This window comes from Stenella coeruleoalba (assembly GCF_951394435.1).
Source record: "Stenella coeruleoalba genome assembly, chromosome: 14".
NCBI lineage: Eukaryota > Metazoa > Chordata > Mammalia > Artiodactyla > Delphinidae > Stenella > Stenella coeruleoalba.
The window spans coordinates 86,075,524-86,090,842 of NC_137160.1; the positions used below are offsets into that span (position 1 = coordinate 86,075,524).

The 15,319-nt window shown below is 47.5% G+C and overlaps 1 protein-coding gene across 1 annotated transcript in view; it reads left to right on the top strand.

The window, feature by feature from the left end:
* Nucleotides 1-2,000: 2,000 nt before the first annotated feature.
* TMEM132C (transmembrane protein 132C) overlaps nt 2,001-15,319 on the top strand; it is a 370,899-nt gene continuing 357,580 nt past the window's right edge. The window contains exon 1 of the mRNA XM_079941945.1: nt 2,001-2,292. Coding sequence (XP_079798071.1) covers nt 2,208-2,292 — 85 coding nt within the window. The 5' untranslated portion in view covers nt 2,001-2,207. The remainder of the gene's footprint in view (nt 2,293-15,319) is intronic.

Sequence of the window (15,319 nt, forward strand, 5' to 3'; positions counted from 1 at the left end):
CCATTTTAGAATTTTTATGTATTCCCCTGTGGTTTGTTCAGTTTGACCCCTTCTGATTATTTGAACCATGGAGTCCTGGACCACAACCTGTATTTGGCTCTGCAGTAGAGAGGGCGATACTCTGTGCCGAAAGCAAAGAAATGATGTGTGTGGGGAGGGTGAGGCCGACCAAATGATGAACCTACAGAGAAGAGCAGGGGAGTGGCCGGCATAACTGGGGGCTTTTTCTTTTGCTTCTCTAATCAGACAGGAGGGAGGGAGGAAGCAGATCCCAACCAGTCAGTCATGAAATGATGGGCTATGTTGTATTTCTCACTGAGGCTAGAAATATTTAAATGAAAAAAAAAATTTATTCTCCAGTGACTTTCAAACTAATAAATAAAAATGAGGAGGAAATGTGCCTTCCATTTCAGGAGCCCGAGCCTAGCCTACTTTATGACTGTCTCCCAAGGCTAGGTGTAGATTAGCTGAATGAACTGAAAACTTGGGCAGTCAGTCCACTTAAAAAATGAAGTCTCTGCTACCCAGGCCTCTGGGAACCAAGGTTTTGCAGTCTTCTTTCTGGCCTGGCTAGTTTTCCCAGCTGCCTTCTGCCCACATAAGGCAAGCAGAGTGGACCAGTGAGCCCTCGTCCTCTGGAGGCCGTCCAGCTGGGAGAAGGGCTCCAGGGATGGGGAGTGCCCTTGGACCATTTGACCCCAACCCCCAATTTCCCCTCATGCTTGTCTCACGATCCCCTGTAACTGAGTTGGGGCAGCAGAAGAGGATTTGCAGTGCTCAAGACGTTTCACTTTTGTTTCTTCTCACCTGATCAAGGATATTTTTTTTTCTTTTATTTTGAAATTCATTCCTGCCTTCTGGTAACCAGGAGCGATGGTGACACAAGACAACACCGTGAGCTTCTTTTCTGAGGTTGGACCGAGTCAGCCTGGGTGAGAGCTGGGCCCCTGAGCCCTGCCCCTGGGGAGCCCAGGACACCAGGGGACCGCCAGGCCAGGCTATGGGGTTTGGGGGAAGCGCACCGGCTGGGGGAGGGCTGGGCCTCCAGGGCAAGGCTGCTGGGCTCAGAACGCACTGCCTTTCACTCACGGACACGAGGGGGAGTCGGGGTCCTGCATTCAGATTGTTCATCCCTGGGAAGCAGATGAGGCCGGAGCATGTGTACCAGTAACCCTGCAGGCAAGCAGCTGGGATCCACGTGGGGAGGGAGAGCAGCGCTGGGAACGTCACAGAGAAGAGATTTGGGGCTCCAAGTGGGGTGGCGAGTCCTTGTCTGAATCTGCAGAGAAAAAGCTATTGCAGGAGCAAGTCTGACTGGGGAAGGGCGCATTTCCCCCCAGAATAGTGCATACAAACACATGGGCATGGGGGCGATATCCAACCATATAGAAGGATACACAGTGTAAAACGAACCTTTCCGTCTCCCCAGCGTTCCAGTCCCCTTCCTGAGATACCGCGTTGTCTTGCTACACACACACACACACACACACACAAATATACACACATGTGTGCACGCCTCTGTAGAAACCGTGTCCCTTTCGAGTCTGTCCTGCCCGTTGCTTTTTCCCACTGAACAATCTCTCTGGGAGAGCTTTCCTTATCAGCTGCAGGGGAGTTTTAATTCCAACGTCCCCAGCTCTCAAGGCAAAGAATCAGGGAACAACCTGAAGTTCAGGTGTGGCGAATGAGGACCCTGGGAGGCTGGCGAGGGGAAGCGTCCGGCTCCATCTTGCGACGCGGTACCTGCGCAGAACTCTCCGGGACGCGAGCCACAGGGCACGAAGGCGGAAGGCTGCAGGGAGGAGGAGGGACCCCGCGGGTGCAACCCGCTCCGCTGCGCGCCTGCTCCGGGACCCGCGTACTTTCTCCCCGGCATCCTCCAGCAGCCTGCGGCCCGGGGCGGGGCTGGGGGGGCGGGGGCGGGCTCCGAGTGGGCGGGGCCGAGTGGGCGGCCCTGGGGGCGGGACGGGCCGCGGCTGCCGCGGCGGCTGAAGAAAAGTTGTCCCGGCCAGAGCGCGAGCCTCCGCGGGATCCGCAGGCGCAGCGGCGTGTACCCGGCAGGGGCGGGGCGTGAACACCGGCTCCGCAGCCCGGCTGGCCGACTCGCTGCCGGGGGTGGCCCCGGGGCATGGGACAGCCGGCGGGGGCCACGAGTGGGCCCTGCGCCCCCGGCGGGCGGCGGGCGGCCTGAGCTGCCGGGACGCAAGATGCGCTCCGAGGGCGCGGCCCCCGGGCGGGTGGCGCCGCTGTTCCGGGCGCTCAGCCTGGTGCTGGCCGCGCTGCTGGGCAGAGGTAAGAGGCCGGGGCCGGGGGGCGTCGGTCGCGTCGACGCTCGAGAAGTTCCCCGCGGTCCTCAGGAGCCCGGGCGGGAGGAGCCGAAGGGTGAGGGTGTCGCGGGGACCTGGGTGAGGGCGCTGGCTCCCAGGCGCGGAGCGGCCCCTTCCGTAGATGGGCGAGCCCCGTTGGGCGCCGCGTCCGTGGGATTGGGGCGAAATTGGCTGACCCAGTATCTCCGGGTTCGGGGTGCTTCCCGGGGTGAAGAGGGGGCGTGGCTGAGGGACACTCTGTGTGTGTTCACCGTCCCCGAGTTGCGTGAAGACTTAGCGCAACCCGGCACGGCCACGACGTGGAGCCGGGGGCCCGGGAGCGGGCAGCGGGGTTCTTTGCGCCTTCTTCTCCCGCAGCTTGGCGTCCCCCTCCCCAGCTCGGTCGGACTGGGACTGGTGACCCACGAGGGCGGACCGGGCCCTTTGTGCCCCGTTTCCCCCACCGTGGGGTCCCGCGGGCCGGCGTTGGCCCGCGAAGGAATGCGCAGCTCCCGGGGGGACCTCAGGTCGGGAGAAACCCGGGACCCCTTCCGGGCGCCCCGCCGAGGTCCTGTGTGGTCTAGGAGAGCGTAAAGGTGATCGCGCGGGTGGGAGAGCTGGGGCTGCAAGTCGGAATCAGACCTGGGCTTCCCAGCAGCCGGGTCTTGGGGGGCCTTCCACCTCAGTCTCCTCACCTCTGCAATGGAATGATCACCCTGTCTTGGGTTTAAGAGAATTCAGGGAGGGAACGCTTGGTGCCCAGAAGACTCAGGAAAGGTTGGTATTATTATGCAGGTTTTGATTACGTGCGTGTTGGGCCCGGGCCCGCGGCGGGAGGGGCGGGGAGACGGGTCTCGGAGCCCGGGGGCCGCCGGCGCCGCGCGAGGAAGCCCCGCTCCTCTGGGGACGGCGGCTGCGCGCCCCGAGGCCGGGCCGGGAACCGGGTGCGGGTCAGCACGCGGAGAGAGGGCTGGGGGCGCCGTTTTTCCGCTGCCTGCGCCGGGGCAAGAGTCTCGGGGCCATTGGGTGAAACCGAGATGCGCACAAGTGTCCCTGCCCTTCGCGCTGCGTGGCGGCTCCGGCCCCGGCCCCGGGCCCTGAGCGGGTAAACCGAGTCCAAGCGGATGAGAATCACGGCTCTCTCCCGCCTAAAGCTATTCAGGCTCAGCTGGAAATGCATTCGCAGAGACAAGTTGCCAGTTGATGTTACCAAGTAGCGTTTGCTTTTCAAAAGTCACTGCGCACCGACTGGAATTCCAGAAAAATCTGCTTTCCTTAAGGGTGCATGTACCCAGACACACCAACCGGACAAAATTGCTGTTTTAAATACTGTCCCTTTCTCCCAAGAGCTCCAGGTAAACAGGAGTGTGTGTGTGTGTGTGTGTGTGTGTGTGTGTGTGTGTGCGCGCGCGCGCGCGCGCACGGGCACGCGCGCGTGTCTGACGGGATGGGGGACATATTTCTGTTTTATTCCAGAAGACAAACCTCTTAGGAAATCTGGTTACTTAATTCTGCCGTGAGCTCTGGGTTCTATCATTTCTAGGACTCGGTTTCCCCAGATGGAAAGTGGCCATTCAAAAAAAAAAAAAATCCTTCCCAAAATACTTGCTAGAGATGTTGTGATGATAAAGTGGCTTAATGGACAGAAAGCACTTCATTGAGGAGGATGGTACCATTTTAATTTGAGCGAAGGTGAAAGTCCCCGATCAGGCTTTCTCCCTCCGTGAGAGGATTCAGTCAGGTTGGAACTCTGACTGTTGAATGTGCTCCGTGAAGTGAGTTGTGGGCTTTTCTTGATTAAAGCTCACGTTCCTCCCCGCACACCATCTGGAGGATTTTACTTTTGATTTAGAGAAGTGGCCATTAGAAACATCCATGTGGAAGAGGCCAGGGACAGCAATTTTGTTGAAAGTGGTATTGGGAAATTTTTTTTTAATTTATTTATTTTATTTTTGGCTGCGTTGGGTCTTCCTTGCCGCGCGTGGCCTTTCTCTAGTTTTGGCGAGCGGAGCGGGGTCTACTCTTGGTTGCGGGCTGCTCATTGCGGTGGCTTCTCGTTAAGGAGCGTAGGTTCTAGGCGCGCAGGCTCAGTCGTTGTGGCTTGCGGGCTCTAGAGCGCAGGCTCAGTGGTTGTGGCGCATGGGCTTAGTTGTTCCGCGGCACGTGGGATCTTCCCGGACCAGGGTTTGAACCCGTGTCCCCTGCACTGGCAGGCGGATTCTTAACCACTGCGCTTCCAGGGAAGCCCGGGAATTTTGTTTTACAGATGCTATTTACACAGCAAGTGGTGAGGGTGTTAGAGGTTAGGGGGAGATGCCCCACCCCTCCCCCCAAAGCCACCTCTCCCCCTGGCTTAGGGCAACCTTGATTTGGTGGGGTTTTCTCTCCCCGCTTTTGCTTGGCAGTTTTCACCGCATATGGGTCTGCAAAATATTTTTCATTTTGTTTCTCGTGGTCATAAGCAGCAGTACATTGACCCTCTCAGATACCTCTGTAAAGAAAATGTTTGCTCCATGAATTTCTTATAGAGAGGGAAGTTTTCTGACCCTTGTTTAAATTTTTACTGTCGTTTAAAAAAAAAAAAAATCCATCGCTGACTGTTCTTGCCCAAGGATTTAAGCGCCGATTTCTGGAGCCCTCAAAACCACTGTTCAGTTTTTAATACCAATTGCAAGCTGATGTTCAACTGTGGATTTAAGGCTCTGCAATTCCTCAGGGTTTGGAACAGAATCATTGTTCTTGGGCGGTTCCATAAACAGACCAGGGCCCTGAAAGAAGGGAGTCTTCCTAAGATTTAAGTCTTGGGCCGAGGTAGATGACGCGAAGTGTCGTTGAGTTACAGGTTGAGGAACTGGCCCCATGTAAAGGGGAGGAAAGGGCAGTGGTAGGCTGAGATGCCGTCAGAGGTGAAGTGATGGTTGTCAGTCACGTAAGGGGCCCCCGGGAAGGTCACACAGGCTGGAAACCTCTTTTCGGAAGTCTGGGGCCAGGTATATTTCACAATTCAGAAGGTAGGTAGGTAGATAGAGGCCCAGGATCATCCGTGTATATTGTCTAACACGCCCGGGCTGGGTGTGGCGTTGCCTCCGTAATTGGACGCATAAGTCACTTTGCATGAAAGATGTGAGTATATACATAGAAGAGGATAAAGTCCCCAGATAGCCTCACTGTCCTTTAGCGCAGCCGTGGTCACCAAAAGAATTAAAAACCAGCCGGCCAATCTTTGGGTAGTCAGAGCTTTGGGGATTTTGAATTGCTGATTTGGGATTTAGGGGCTGGGATGGTGTCATGAGTAGGAAGAGGTTGTGGGGGGGCGGGGGGGAGGGGGGGAGGTCCTTCTCGGCTCCCACGTGCACCCTCTTCCCACGGGTAACCACTGGTGTGTCTCTCTCTCTGTGAGCCTGTTTTATTGTTGTTGTCGTTATATTCCCTAGTTTCGTATTTTAGATTGCACGTGTAAGGCTCATGCCTTGTCTTTCCTTATACTTAAAGTACACACACACTCTTTGCATTAAAAGCACACACCCCTTCCTACCCACGTTGAAACTCCGTGCTGCATTGAAGCTTCTTAGAAGTGATTTCAGCCTCTCGGAAGCCGTTCTATTAAACCACCAGACTCCTAGGCCTGTCTTGCTGTACACCCAGGGCTCTAGACCAGCGCTTGCAAACTTCATGACCTGCGCACAAGCACTGTTCTGTCCACAGTGCTTTTTAAAATAAAAAACTGAACAGGCTCCCCCAAATCGGGAGAATTCACATATAAAAATTGGGATTTCCAATTTCCCCTAAGAGGATGGGCGCTCTGCCGACCTCGGGTGCGCATTCTCGTAAGGCTACATCGTGCCAAAGCTGTGCATGGGTGTCCCCCACCCCGGCCCCTGGGTGTGGTGTTTATTAAGTGCTTCTCTTCCCCCCCTTACCTGCCGGCCCCTTCCCCTCAGCCATGTGTATTTGCACCTTCAGCTCTTCCTCCTTTATCTCAATATTCATCCTTAGCCTAATCACAAATGTGGCTAGAATTGGGCAGAGAAGAACCCAGAACTCTCAATTATATTAGCAGTTAGCACTTTCGTGAGCAGGGGTTAAAACAAAGCCTTTGGATGTATTAGGTATCTTATAACATCCATAGTCATGAGAAGCATGGTTAATAAAAACGAATCTTTGGCATTTTAGTTGGAGTGAAAGGGAGTATTACTGAATTAATGGAATAAATGGAAAGTCTGATGGATAGAATATCTCTCTACAGCATTCTGCGTTGTTTAAGAGTAAGGTTTATTAATGTAATTTTCAAACAGTAAAATTCACCCTTTTGAGGTTAGAGTTTAATTTTGATGAATGCACATGGCCATATAAACACGAACACAACTGAGGTATAAAGAAACTTCCCCCCCGAATTCCTGGGTTGTTTCTATGTAGCTACCCCTTCCCCCTATACCTGCAGCCCCTGGCGACCACTGATTTGTTCTCTGTCCTTACAGTTTTGCCTTTTTCAGAATTCCATAAAAATGGGATCGTGCAGTATGCAGCGTTTGAATCTTCTGTCTTTCACTTAGCACCATGCATTTAATATTCACCTATATAGCAACAGTTATTCCTTTTTGTTCTTTTTCTTGAGTTGAGCTATAGTTGATTTACAATATCTTATGTTCCAACCATATGACATAATGATTCAAAATTTTAATGGTTATTCTCCATTTATAGTTACAAAATATTGTCTGTATTCCCTGGGCTGCCCAATATATCCTTGTAGCTTATTTGTTTTATACATGGTAGTTTGTACCTCTTAATCCTTTGTCCTTGTCTTGCCCCTCCCCCTTTCCTCTCCCCACTGGTAACCACTAGTTGGTCTCTATATCTGTGAGTCTGTTTTTTTTTTTTTTTTTTTTGTTGTTGTTAGATTCACTAGTTTGGTTTTATTTTTTATTTTATCTTATTAATACATTTATTTATTTATTTCTGGCTGCATTGGGTCTTTGTTGCTGCACGCAGGCTTTCTCTAGTTGTGGCGAGTGGAGGCTACTCTTCATTGAGGTGCATGGGCTTCTCATTGAGGTGGCTTCTCTTGTGGAGCATGGGCTCTAGAGCGCAGGCTCAGTAGTTGTGGCACATGGGCTCTACAGCACAGGCTCAGTAGTTGTGATGCACGGGCTTAGTTGCTCTGTGGCATGTGGGATCTTCCCGGACCAGGGCTCGAACCCGTGTCCCCTGCATTGGCAGGTGGATTCTTAACCACTGCGCCATCAGGGAAGTCCCTGTTTTATTTTATAGATTCCACGTGTAAGTGGTAACATACAGTATTTGTCCTTCTCTGTCTGACTTATTTCACTAAGCATAATACCCTCCAGGTCCATCCATGTTATTGCAAACGGTAAAATTTCATTCTTTTTTATGGCTGAGTAATACTCCATTGTATATATATACCACACCTTCTCTATCCATTTATCTGTTGATGGACACATAGGTTGCTTTGATATCTTGGCTATTGTAAAAAAGGCTGCTATGAACATTGGGGTGCGTTGTCTTTTCGAATTAGTGTTTTCATTTTCTTCAGATGTACGCCCATGAGTGAAATTGCTGGATCATATAGTAGTTCTATTTTCAGTTTTTTTGAGGACCCTCCATACGGTTTTCCACAGTCGCTGCACCAATTTACATTCCTACAGTGATCAAGGGTTCCCTTCCTCGTCAAATCAAAACCACAATATCACCTCACACCTGTGAGATGGCTATAATCAAAAAGACCACAAATGGTCTATTGCTTTTTAATACTGCATAATATTACAGTGAATGGATACAACACTGTTGGTTTATTCATTTCCTAGTTGAAAGCCATTTGGATTACTTCCATTTGTGGGTCATTATGAAAAATGTCACTATAAGTATTTGCAAACAGGTTTTCAAGTGAATGTTTGTTCATTTCTCTTGGATAAATACCTAGGAGTAGAATTGCTGGCTGGTGTGGTTCCTGTACACATAACTTTATCAGAAATTGCAAACTTTTTTCAAACATGGAAACATTTTGCAATCCCACCAGCAATGTATAAGAGTTCCTGCTGCTTTGTATCTTCAGGACCACTTAATGTTATCCCTTGTTTTAGTTTGATTTTATGTAGCACTTCTAATAGGTGTGTAGCAGTATATCTTTCAAGTTTTAACTTTTATCCTGTGACTTATAATGTTGAACATTCTTTCTTGTGCTTACTTACCATCCTTATACCTTCTTTGGTGAATATCTTTTTCAAATCTTTTGCCAGTTTTTTGTTGGTTGTTATTTTCATATTATTGATCTTTGAGGGCACTTTATATATTATGGATACAAGTCCATTTTCAGATAGGTGTTTATAGAAATTCTCGCAGTATGTGTCTTGGGAGGAGCAAAGGATTTTTAAATGAAGTTTGGTTTGTTGATTTTTTTCCTCAGTAATTGTGCTTTTGGTGTCACATCTAAAAAAATCTTTGCCTAAGATTTACAAGGACTCTCCAAATGTCTCTAGTGATGTTCAGGTGTTTTATATCCCTGCTTACTTTTTAATCTTTTTGTTCTGTCCATTATCGACAGAAGTGTTGAAGTTGTGGGTTTGCCTAGTTTTCATTTCAGTCCTGTCAGTTTTTCCTTTATATGTTTGAAACACTGTCTTCGGTACATATATGCTTAGGATTGTAATGACTTCTTGGTGAACTGACTCCTTTCTCGTTATGTAATATCCCTCTTCATTCTTAGATATATTCCTTATTCTGAAGTCTGTTTCATCTGATATTAATACAGCCACCTCGGCTTACTTTTGATTTATGTTTGCATTGTAGTATCTTTTCTGTTTTTTGAAAAAACCAATTTGTGTTTTTATATTTTATGTAGATTGTTTATAGAGAGCATGTATGTAGTTGGGGTTTGCCTTTTTATCCAATCTGATAATTTGTGTCTTTTAATCATTATATTTAGACCATTTATATTTAATGAAATTTTTGATATGTTTATATTAAAATCTATCATCTTGCTTTTTGCTTTATGTGCCATCTGTTTTTTACTCCTTTTTCCTTCTTTGCTGCCTGCTTTCCTACTGAGTATATTTTTTATGATTCCATTTTATCTCCATATTGGCTCATTATTTATACCTCTTTAAAATTTAGCCATTGCCCTAAGGTTTACAAAATTTATCTTTAATTAATCAAAGCCTGCATTCAAATGAGGTCATACTGCTTTATATGTTGTGTAAGAACCTTAAAACAGTATATCCCCAACATTTTTTCCTCTACATATAATCCTTTTCAAGTGCATTCATCTTACACCCTGGGTATGGCTAAGGGAATTTCCACTTAGAGATTATTTGTATATACTTTGAAGAAGGATACCAATTATGTTTAATTGACTTGCCTTTATTTCTGAGTGGGTACTTCTGATACCTTTGAAACTGTTTTCTCTGCAGGACTTGATTCTCTCTCCTACCTGTATGCTGAGCTGAACAAAACTGTTTCTACACCTTAGGGATTTAGAAATTACTCCCTCTAAGGAGAGGACAAAGGTAAAATTCAGCCAAAGTCTGAATTAGCAAAATTTCCAAGACAATGGTTAAAGATATCTCCCAGAGCGAGTAAGTCCTTGTCTTCTGAAGTGTGTACATTTCTTTTTTTTTTTTTTTAATTTTTTGATTAAGGATGATCTTAGTGGTATATTAAGAGTGTTAAGTTCACACTTGCAAATGTCTGGGATCCTAAGCAGCTCAAAGACTTGATGTAGAAGACCATGTCATCTCTACGTAATTTTTTTTATTATTGAAGTATAGTTGACATATAGTATTATGTTAGTTTCAGGTGTACAACATAGTGTTTGGACATTTATATACATTACGGGTTGATCACCATGAAAAGTCTAGTAACTATCTATCACCGTACAAAGTTATTGCAGTAGTATTGACTATATTCCCCATACTGTGTAGCACATCCCTGTGACTTATTTATTTTATGGCTGGAAGTTTGTACTTCTTAATCCCCTTCCAAAAACTATTTTTTCTTTCTTCCTTACACCTTTCACGTCGTCAGCGACACGGGGGGCTATCACTTACGGATTAAGTAAGGATGTCCTGTATCATGGAAGCAGAAGCTTAGTTTTGAGTATCTGTTCTGCCAGTTCCTGGATGAATTGGTCCGAAGCATCAGAAACATATCAGGGCCACCTAAGGACTAAGGGATTGGGATCTTATGACCCCGAAGGTACACTAAGGGACCAGCTTCCTAAAAGTCTGAAGTTGCCAGTTGAAGAGTCCTGGTAGTTATTATGGATGTCTGCTTTCAGGGTACCACTGCTGGGATACAGGGGCCTTAATTATTTTATTTGTTTTTATCTCTGTGCTCATGTTTTAGATTCCAGGGAGAAAGACTCCCTTACCGTGGCTGAACTTTAGAATCACCAGGAAGCTTTACAGAATGCTAAGTCCAGACTCTGCACCTAGCCAATTGGGCCAGGACCTTTGCAGTAGTGGAGTGGAGGTGGGCATAGAAGTAGGGTTGATCATCTTTACTTTCTAAAAGCTCTTCAGGTGGTTCTCAGGTGTAGCCAGGGATGAGAACAGGTTACTTAGCCCCATCCCTGTCTAGAAAAGATTAAGACGATCTGATGGACAGTTCTACCATTTTGTATTCAAGGGAGAAGGGTATTTCTCCCAGAGAAAGATTGAAGAACTGTTACAAAGGAAGGCAAGAGAGAGGGTGCGTGTAGCAAAAATTCTTGGAGGAAAGGACAGCTCTTGTGAGCCTACTTTGTAGGGTTGTGAGACTCTTTTAAGGAAAAAAATGGGCGTAGCCGCTCAGCACAGTGTATTCATCTCCTGAGGCTGGTGTAACAAATTACCATAAACTGGGTGGTTTAATGTAACAGAAACTAACTTTCTGCCAGTTCTGGAGCCAGAAGTCTAAACTCAAATGCAGTCAGGGCCATGCTCTCTCCAGAGACTGTAGGGGAGGTTCCTGCTTTGCCTCTTTCAGCATCTGGTGGCTCCTGGCTTCCTTGGCTTGTGGCTGCATCCCTCCCATCTCGCTCCATCTTTACATGGGCTTCTGTGCATGTCTTTCCCCCTTCTGTCTTACAAGGACACTGGTCATTGATTTAGGGCCCACCCTCATCTAGGATGACCTCATCCCAAGGTCTTTAACTTAATTACATCTGAAAAGACTCTGTTTCCAAATATAAGACCACATCCATAGGTTCTAAGTGGACCTATCTTTTGGGGGCCACCGTTCAACCCATTGCACATGGTAACATTTGGCACGTGGTAAAAAGTCAAGAAATCACAGCCATTATTATATGTGTAGTTATCAAAGCCGTGGAGAAGAAAAATCACCCAAAAAATCTAATAGAAACTACACAGAGATGCTTTTTAAAAAAAGAGAAAATAAAAAGAATTAGAAGAACAGTGGATTTGACGCTATCAGGGAATAGGAAGAGCTCCTCGAGTGTGCGGTGTCTGTTTACTATCAGCCTAAACAGAGAGCCAGGGGGTTAGATCCTGAGACATCCCTTGATGTACTTCATGCTTAAATACAGCTTAGACCTAATTCCATTTGGCTTAGTTTCATAACACTCTTGATACTGTCTTAAACAACCCTCCTCCCTCTGGGGTCACAGAGCCACCAGAAACATCCAAAGCAGCTCCCATGCCTCCCTTAGGTTAATTTTTTCATCCAACTCTTCAGGCCACTCTTTTCATCGTTCTTGCTTAATCGGCCCCTCTGGCCCCTTAATTATAATGCTTGATTTCTGCCGCATTTCCTCACCGACTCTGTGGACTCCGAGTCTGTAGAAATGTGGATATAACACTGCCCACTTTGGCACATGGGGGTAGATTAGCAGTCCTTTGAGGCAATTCTCTCATTTGCAAAATAAACAGAGGAACTTTAAGACACTCATCCCACCCCCAGCACACACACAGAGCAGAAGGCTGGTTCTGTTCTCATCGTGAAGTTTCAACTTAGTGATGATTTTAAGCCGAAATTACAAAAAAATTAAAAAATAAAAATCTCACACCTTAAACAGGAAGTGGCTCTGGAAACAGGGTTTTGTCTCCGTTGGAAACAGTGAGGTTGTGTTTTAGGCCCTGACACAGGGTTTCCCCACCTCCCCAATGGAAATGGCCTTTGAATAGGCACCAGATCATTCAGTTCATTAGTCTCGACCCCTTTAGTTGCAAATGCCAAAAACCTCAGCATATGCAAATGGTACCAAAGCAAAAAAAAAAAAATTAAGTTAAATTAAAAAATGGGAAGGGGGTTTCGAAAAAATGTAATTGGTCAGGTAACTGAAAAAATACCAGGTAGGCTTCAGGCATGGCTGGATCCAGGGGTCAATCAATGTAACCAGACACTGTTTCTTTCCACCTCTGTCTGCTCTGTTCTTTGTGTTGGCTTCATTTCTGAGTGGTCGTCATTGTCACCAGCAGCTCAAGGTTTACGTTCTATCCACACAGCACACCCCAACGAAAACAAAGTGACTTCCCAAATGCTTGTAGAAAAAGTTGATGGTGTGAATCTCATGGTGGTCACTGGAGTCCCTGGCCCAACACTGATCCAGTCACTGTTGGGGGGGCAGGGATGGAGTTTCCCATTGGTCAGGTCTGGGATACACCAATCTGGGAGCCTCAGGTCATCTCCACCCAAACTACTAGGACAGAGAGTGCAGAAGGTGTGGCGTCCAAAGACAGATCGGGCTTTGTCAGATGAAAAGGAATGGACGCCAGGCAGGCAGGAGGACCCTATCCAACCAACCAAAGAACAGAATGAAGGAAACCAGAGGCCAGTTGGATGGCTGCTTCTCACATGTATAGTTAAGGCTCTTGGAGCAGTTCACGGTAAGGTCAGCTGGCTTCTTCCGCCGTCTGCATCAACAACTACGTCAAGGACATCCACCTCCCAACGCACCTTTGGTTCTGGGGGGCCTTCTCTGGTTTCTGTCTGCTTTGGCTCTCCTCCTTTCATTCATTGTTCCTCCATCAGACATCCCTCCATAGCAGCACTATTTGCAATAGCCAGGACATGGAAGCAACCTAAGTGTCCGTCAACAGAGGAATGGATAAAGAAGATGTGGTACATATATATAATAGAATTCTACTCAGCCATAAAATAGAACACAAGAATGCCATTTGCAGCAACGTGGATGGACCCAGAGATGATCATACTAAGTGCAGTAAGTCAGACAGAGAAAGACAAACACCATGTGATATCACTTCTATGTGGAATCTAAAATAGGACACAAATGAACTTATGTACGAAACAGAAACAGACTCACAGACATAGAGAACAGACTTATGGTGACCAAAGCGGAAGGCGGGGGAGGGATAAATTAGGAGTTTGGGATTAGCAGATACACACTACTCTATGTAAAATAGAGAACCAACAAGGACCTACTGTATAGCACAGGGAACTCTACTTACTATCCTGTAATGACCTATAATGGAAAAGAATCTGAAAAAGAATCTATATATCTATCTCTCCATATGTGACTGAATCACTTTGCTGTACACGTGAAACTAACACAACATTATAAATCTACTATCATTCAATAAAGATTAAAAAAAATCCGTCTAGTACCAGCCATGGTCCAGTTGCTGCATCAGTAACATCTACTGCCACTGGTCCGTCTTGCACATGAGACCTTCCCTCCTCCGTGAGGGTTGAGTTCCTAAAGCCGGTCAGATCCTAATGCTTCAGCGGTAGGAGGCAACCCTAAAAGGCTTCCCGCTCTGCCATCTTCATTTATGAGAAAAAAAATCCTGGGAGATGTCTCCCTTTGGGTGTGACTGGTCTGCCCCAGCTCTGTGTCATCTCTCCTGCCCCCTAAGTGGCGACGTGTGCTTTTCTCCAGTTCATGTACATCTTTTGGGTCAGCACACAGCCTCGGGTCACCATTCTCTTTAGTTTCCATTTTGAATTGTAACCAGTGAATGGACTCACAGAACAGACTTTTCTCATCTGCTTTCAAACTCAACGTTTTCCTCTGGCGCGCTTCTGTCCCCGCTATGGGTCAGTCATCTCCCCGGCTGTGGCCTGGCCCTTGGACACCTCCCCGGACCATCAGTGACAGGAGGTGTCTACTTTGGCTGGGAGGTTGGCTGGGAGGAGTCCTGGGGTTCACTCTCTTGTTCACAGACGCAGGAAGTCTGCGGACATCAGCTTCTTAGCCCTTCTCAGTGGTCGAGGAGTCCTTGATCTGGGGGATTTTATTCTCTCTCTCTCATGTCTTGAGCTCCTCTCCTGCAAACACACACGGTGCTAAAGGGTGTGGTGCTGTCAATTCCTTATCCAGTTACTTCGAATCCTGTAGAGACAGTCCTTACTTTAATAACCCAGGAGGAGGCCCACCATGTCCTCCATCCTCAGCACACACCTGCTGCACCTTGGTTGGGGAGGTGCCCCATTCAGACCCCACCTGACCATCAGTCAGGTCATGTTGTCCTCTGCTCAGAACCCTCCAGAGGCTCCCATCATATTTAGAGCTGAAGCCACAGTGTATTCAGTGATCTGCAGGTGCAACGTGAACTCTAACCCCCAGCATCCTTCTGACCTCATCTCAACCCCCGCGCCCTTACACGCACACTCTGTTCCAGTCCCCCTGGCCGCCTTGCTGGTTCTCACAACCCCACTGGGCTCCCACCTCAGGGCCTTTGCACATGCCTGCTGTGGGGTAACTTGTAGGTATCTAGTGGAGCCGTTTCCCTTTGTCTACACCACTTTTCTTCTGTGCTTCTCTTTGCACTTATCACCACCTGATAACCCATAGATTTCCCTTATTTGGCTAGCCATCTTCCTCTCCCCTAGAATTTAAGCTCCATGACAACAGAATTTCTTTTCTCTTTTGTTCACTGTTGTACACATCTCTTTTGCTCATCAGCCCCAGTGCCTGGCACATATGAGGCCCTTAATACTTGGTGAATGAGTGAATGAACAAATGAATACATGATTTAATTCTGTCCTTGGCTTCTCATAGTATCTGTCTTTCACCCCAAGCTCATCTCTTACATCTCGAT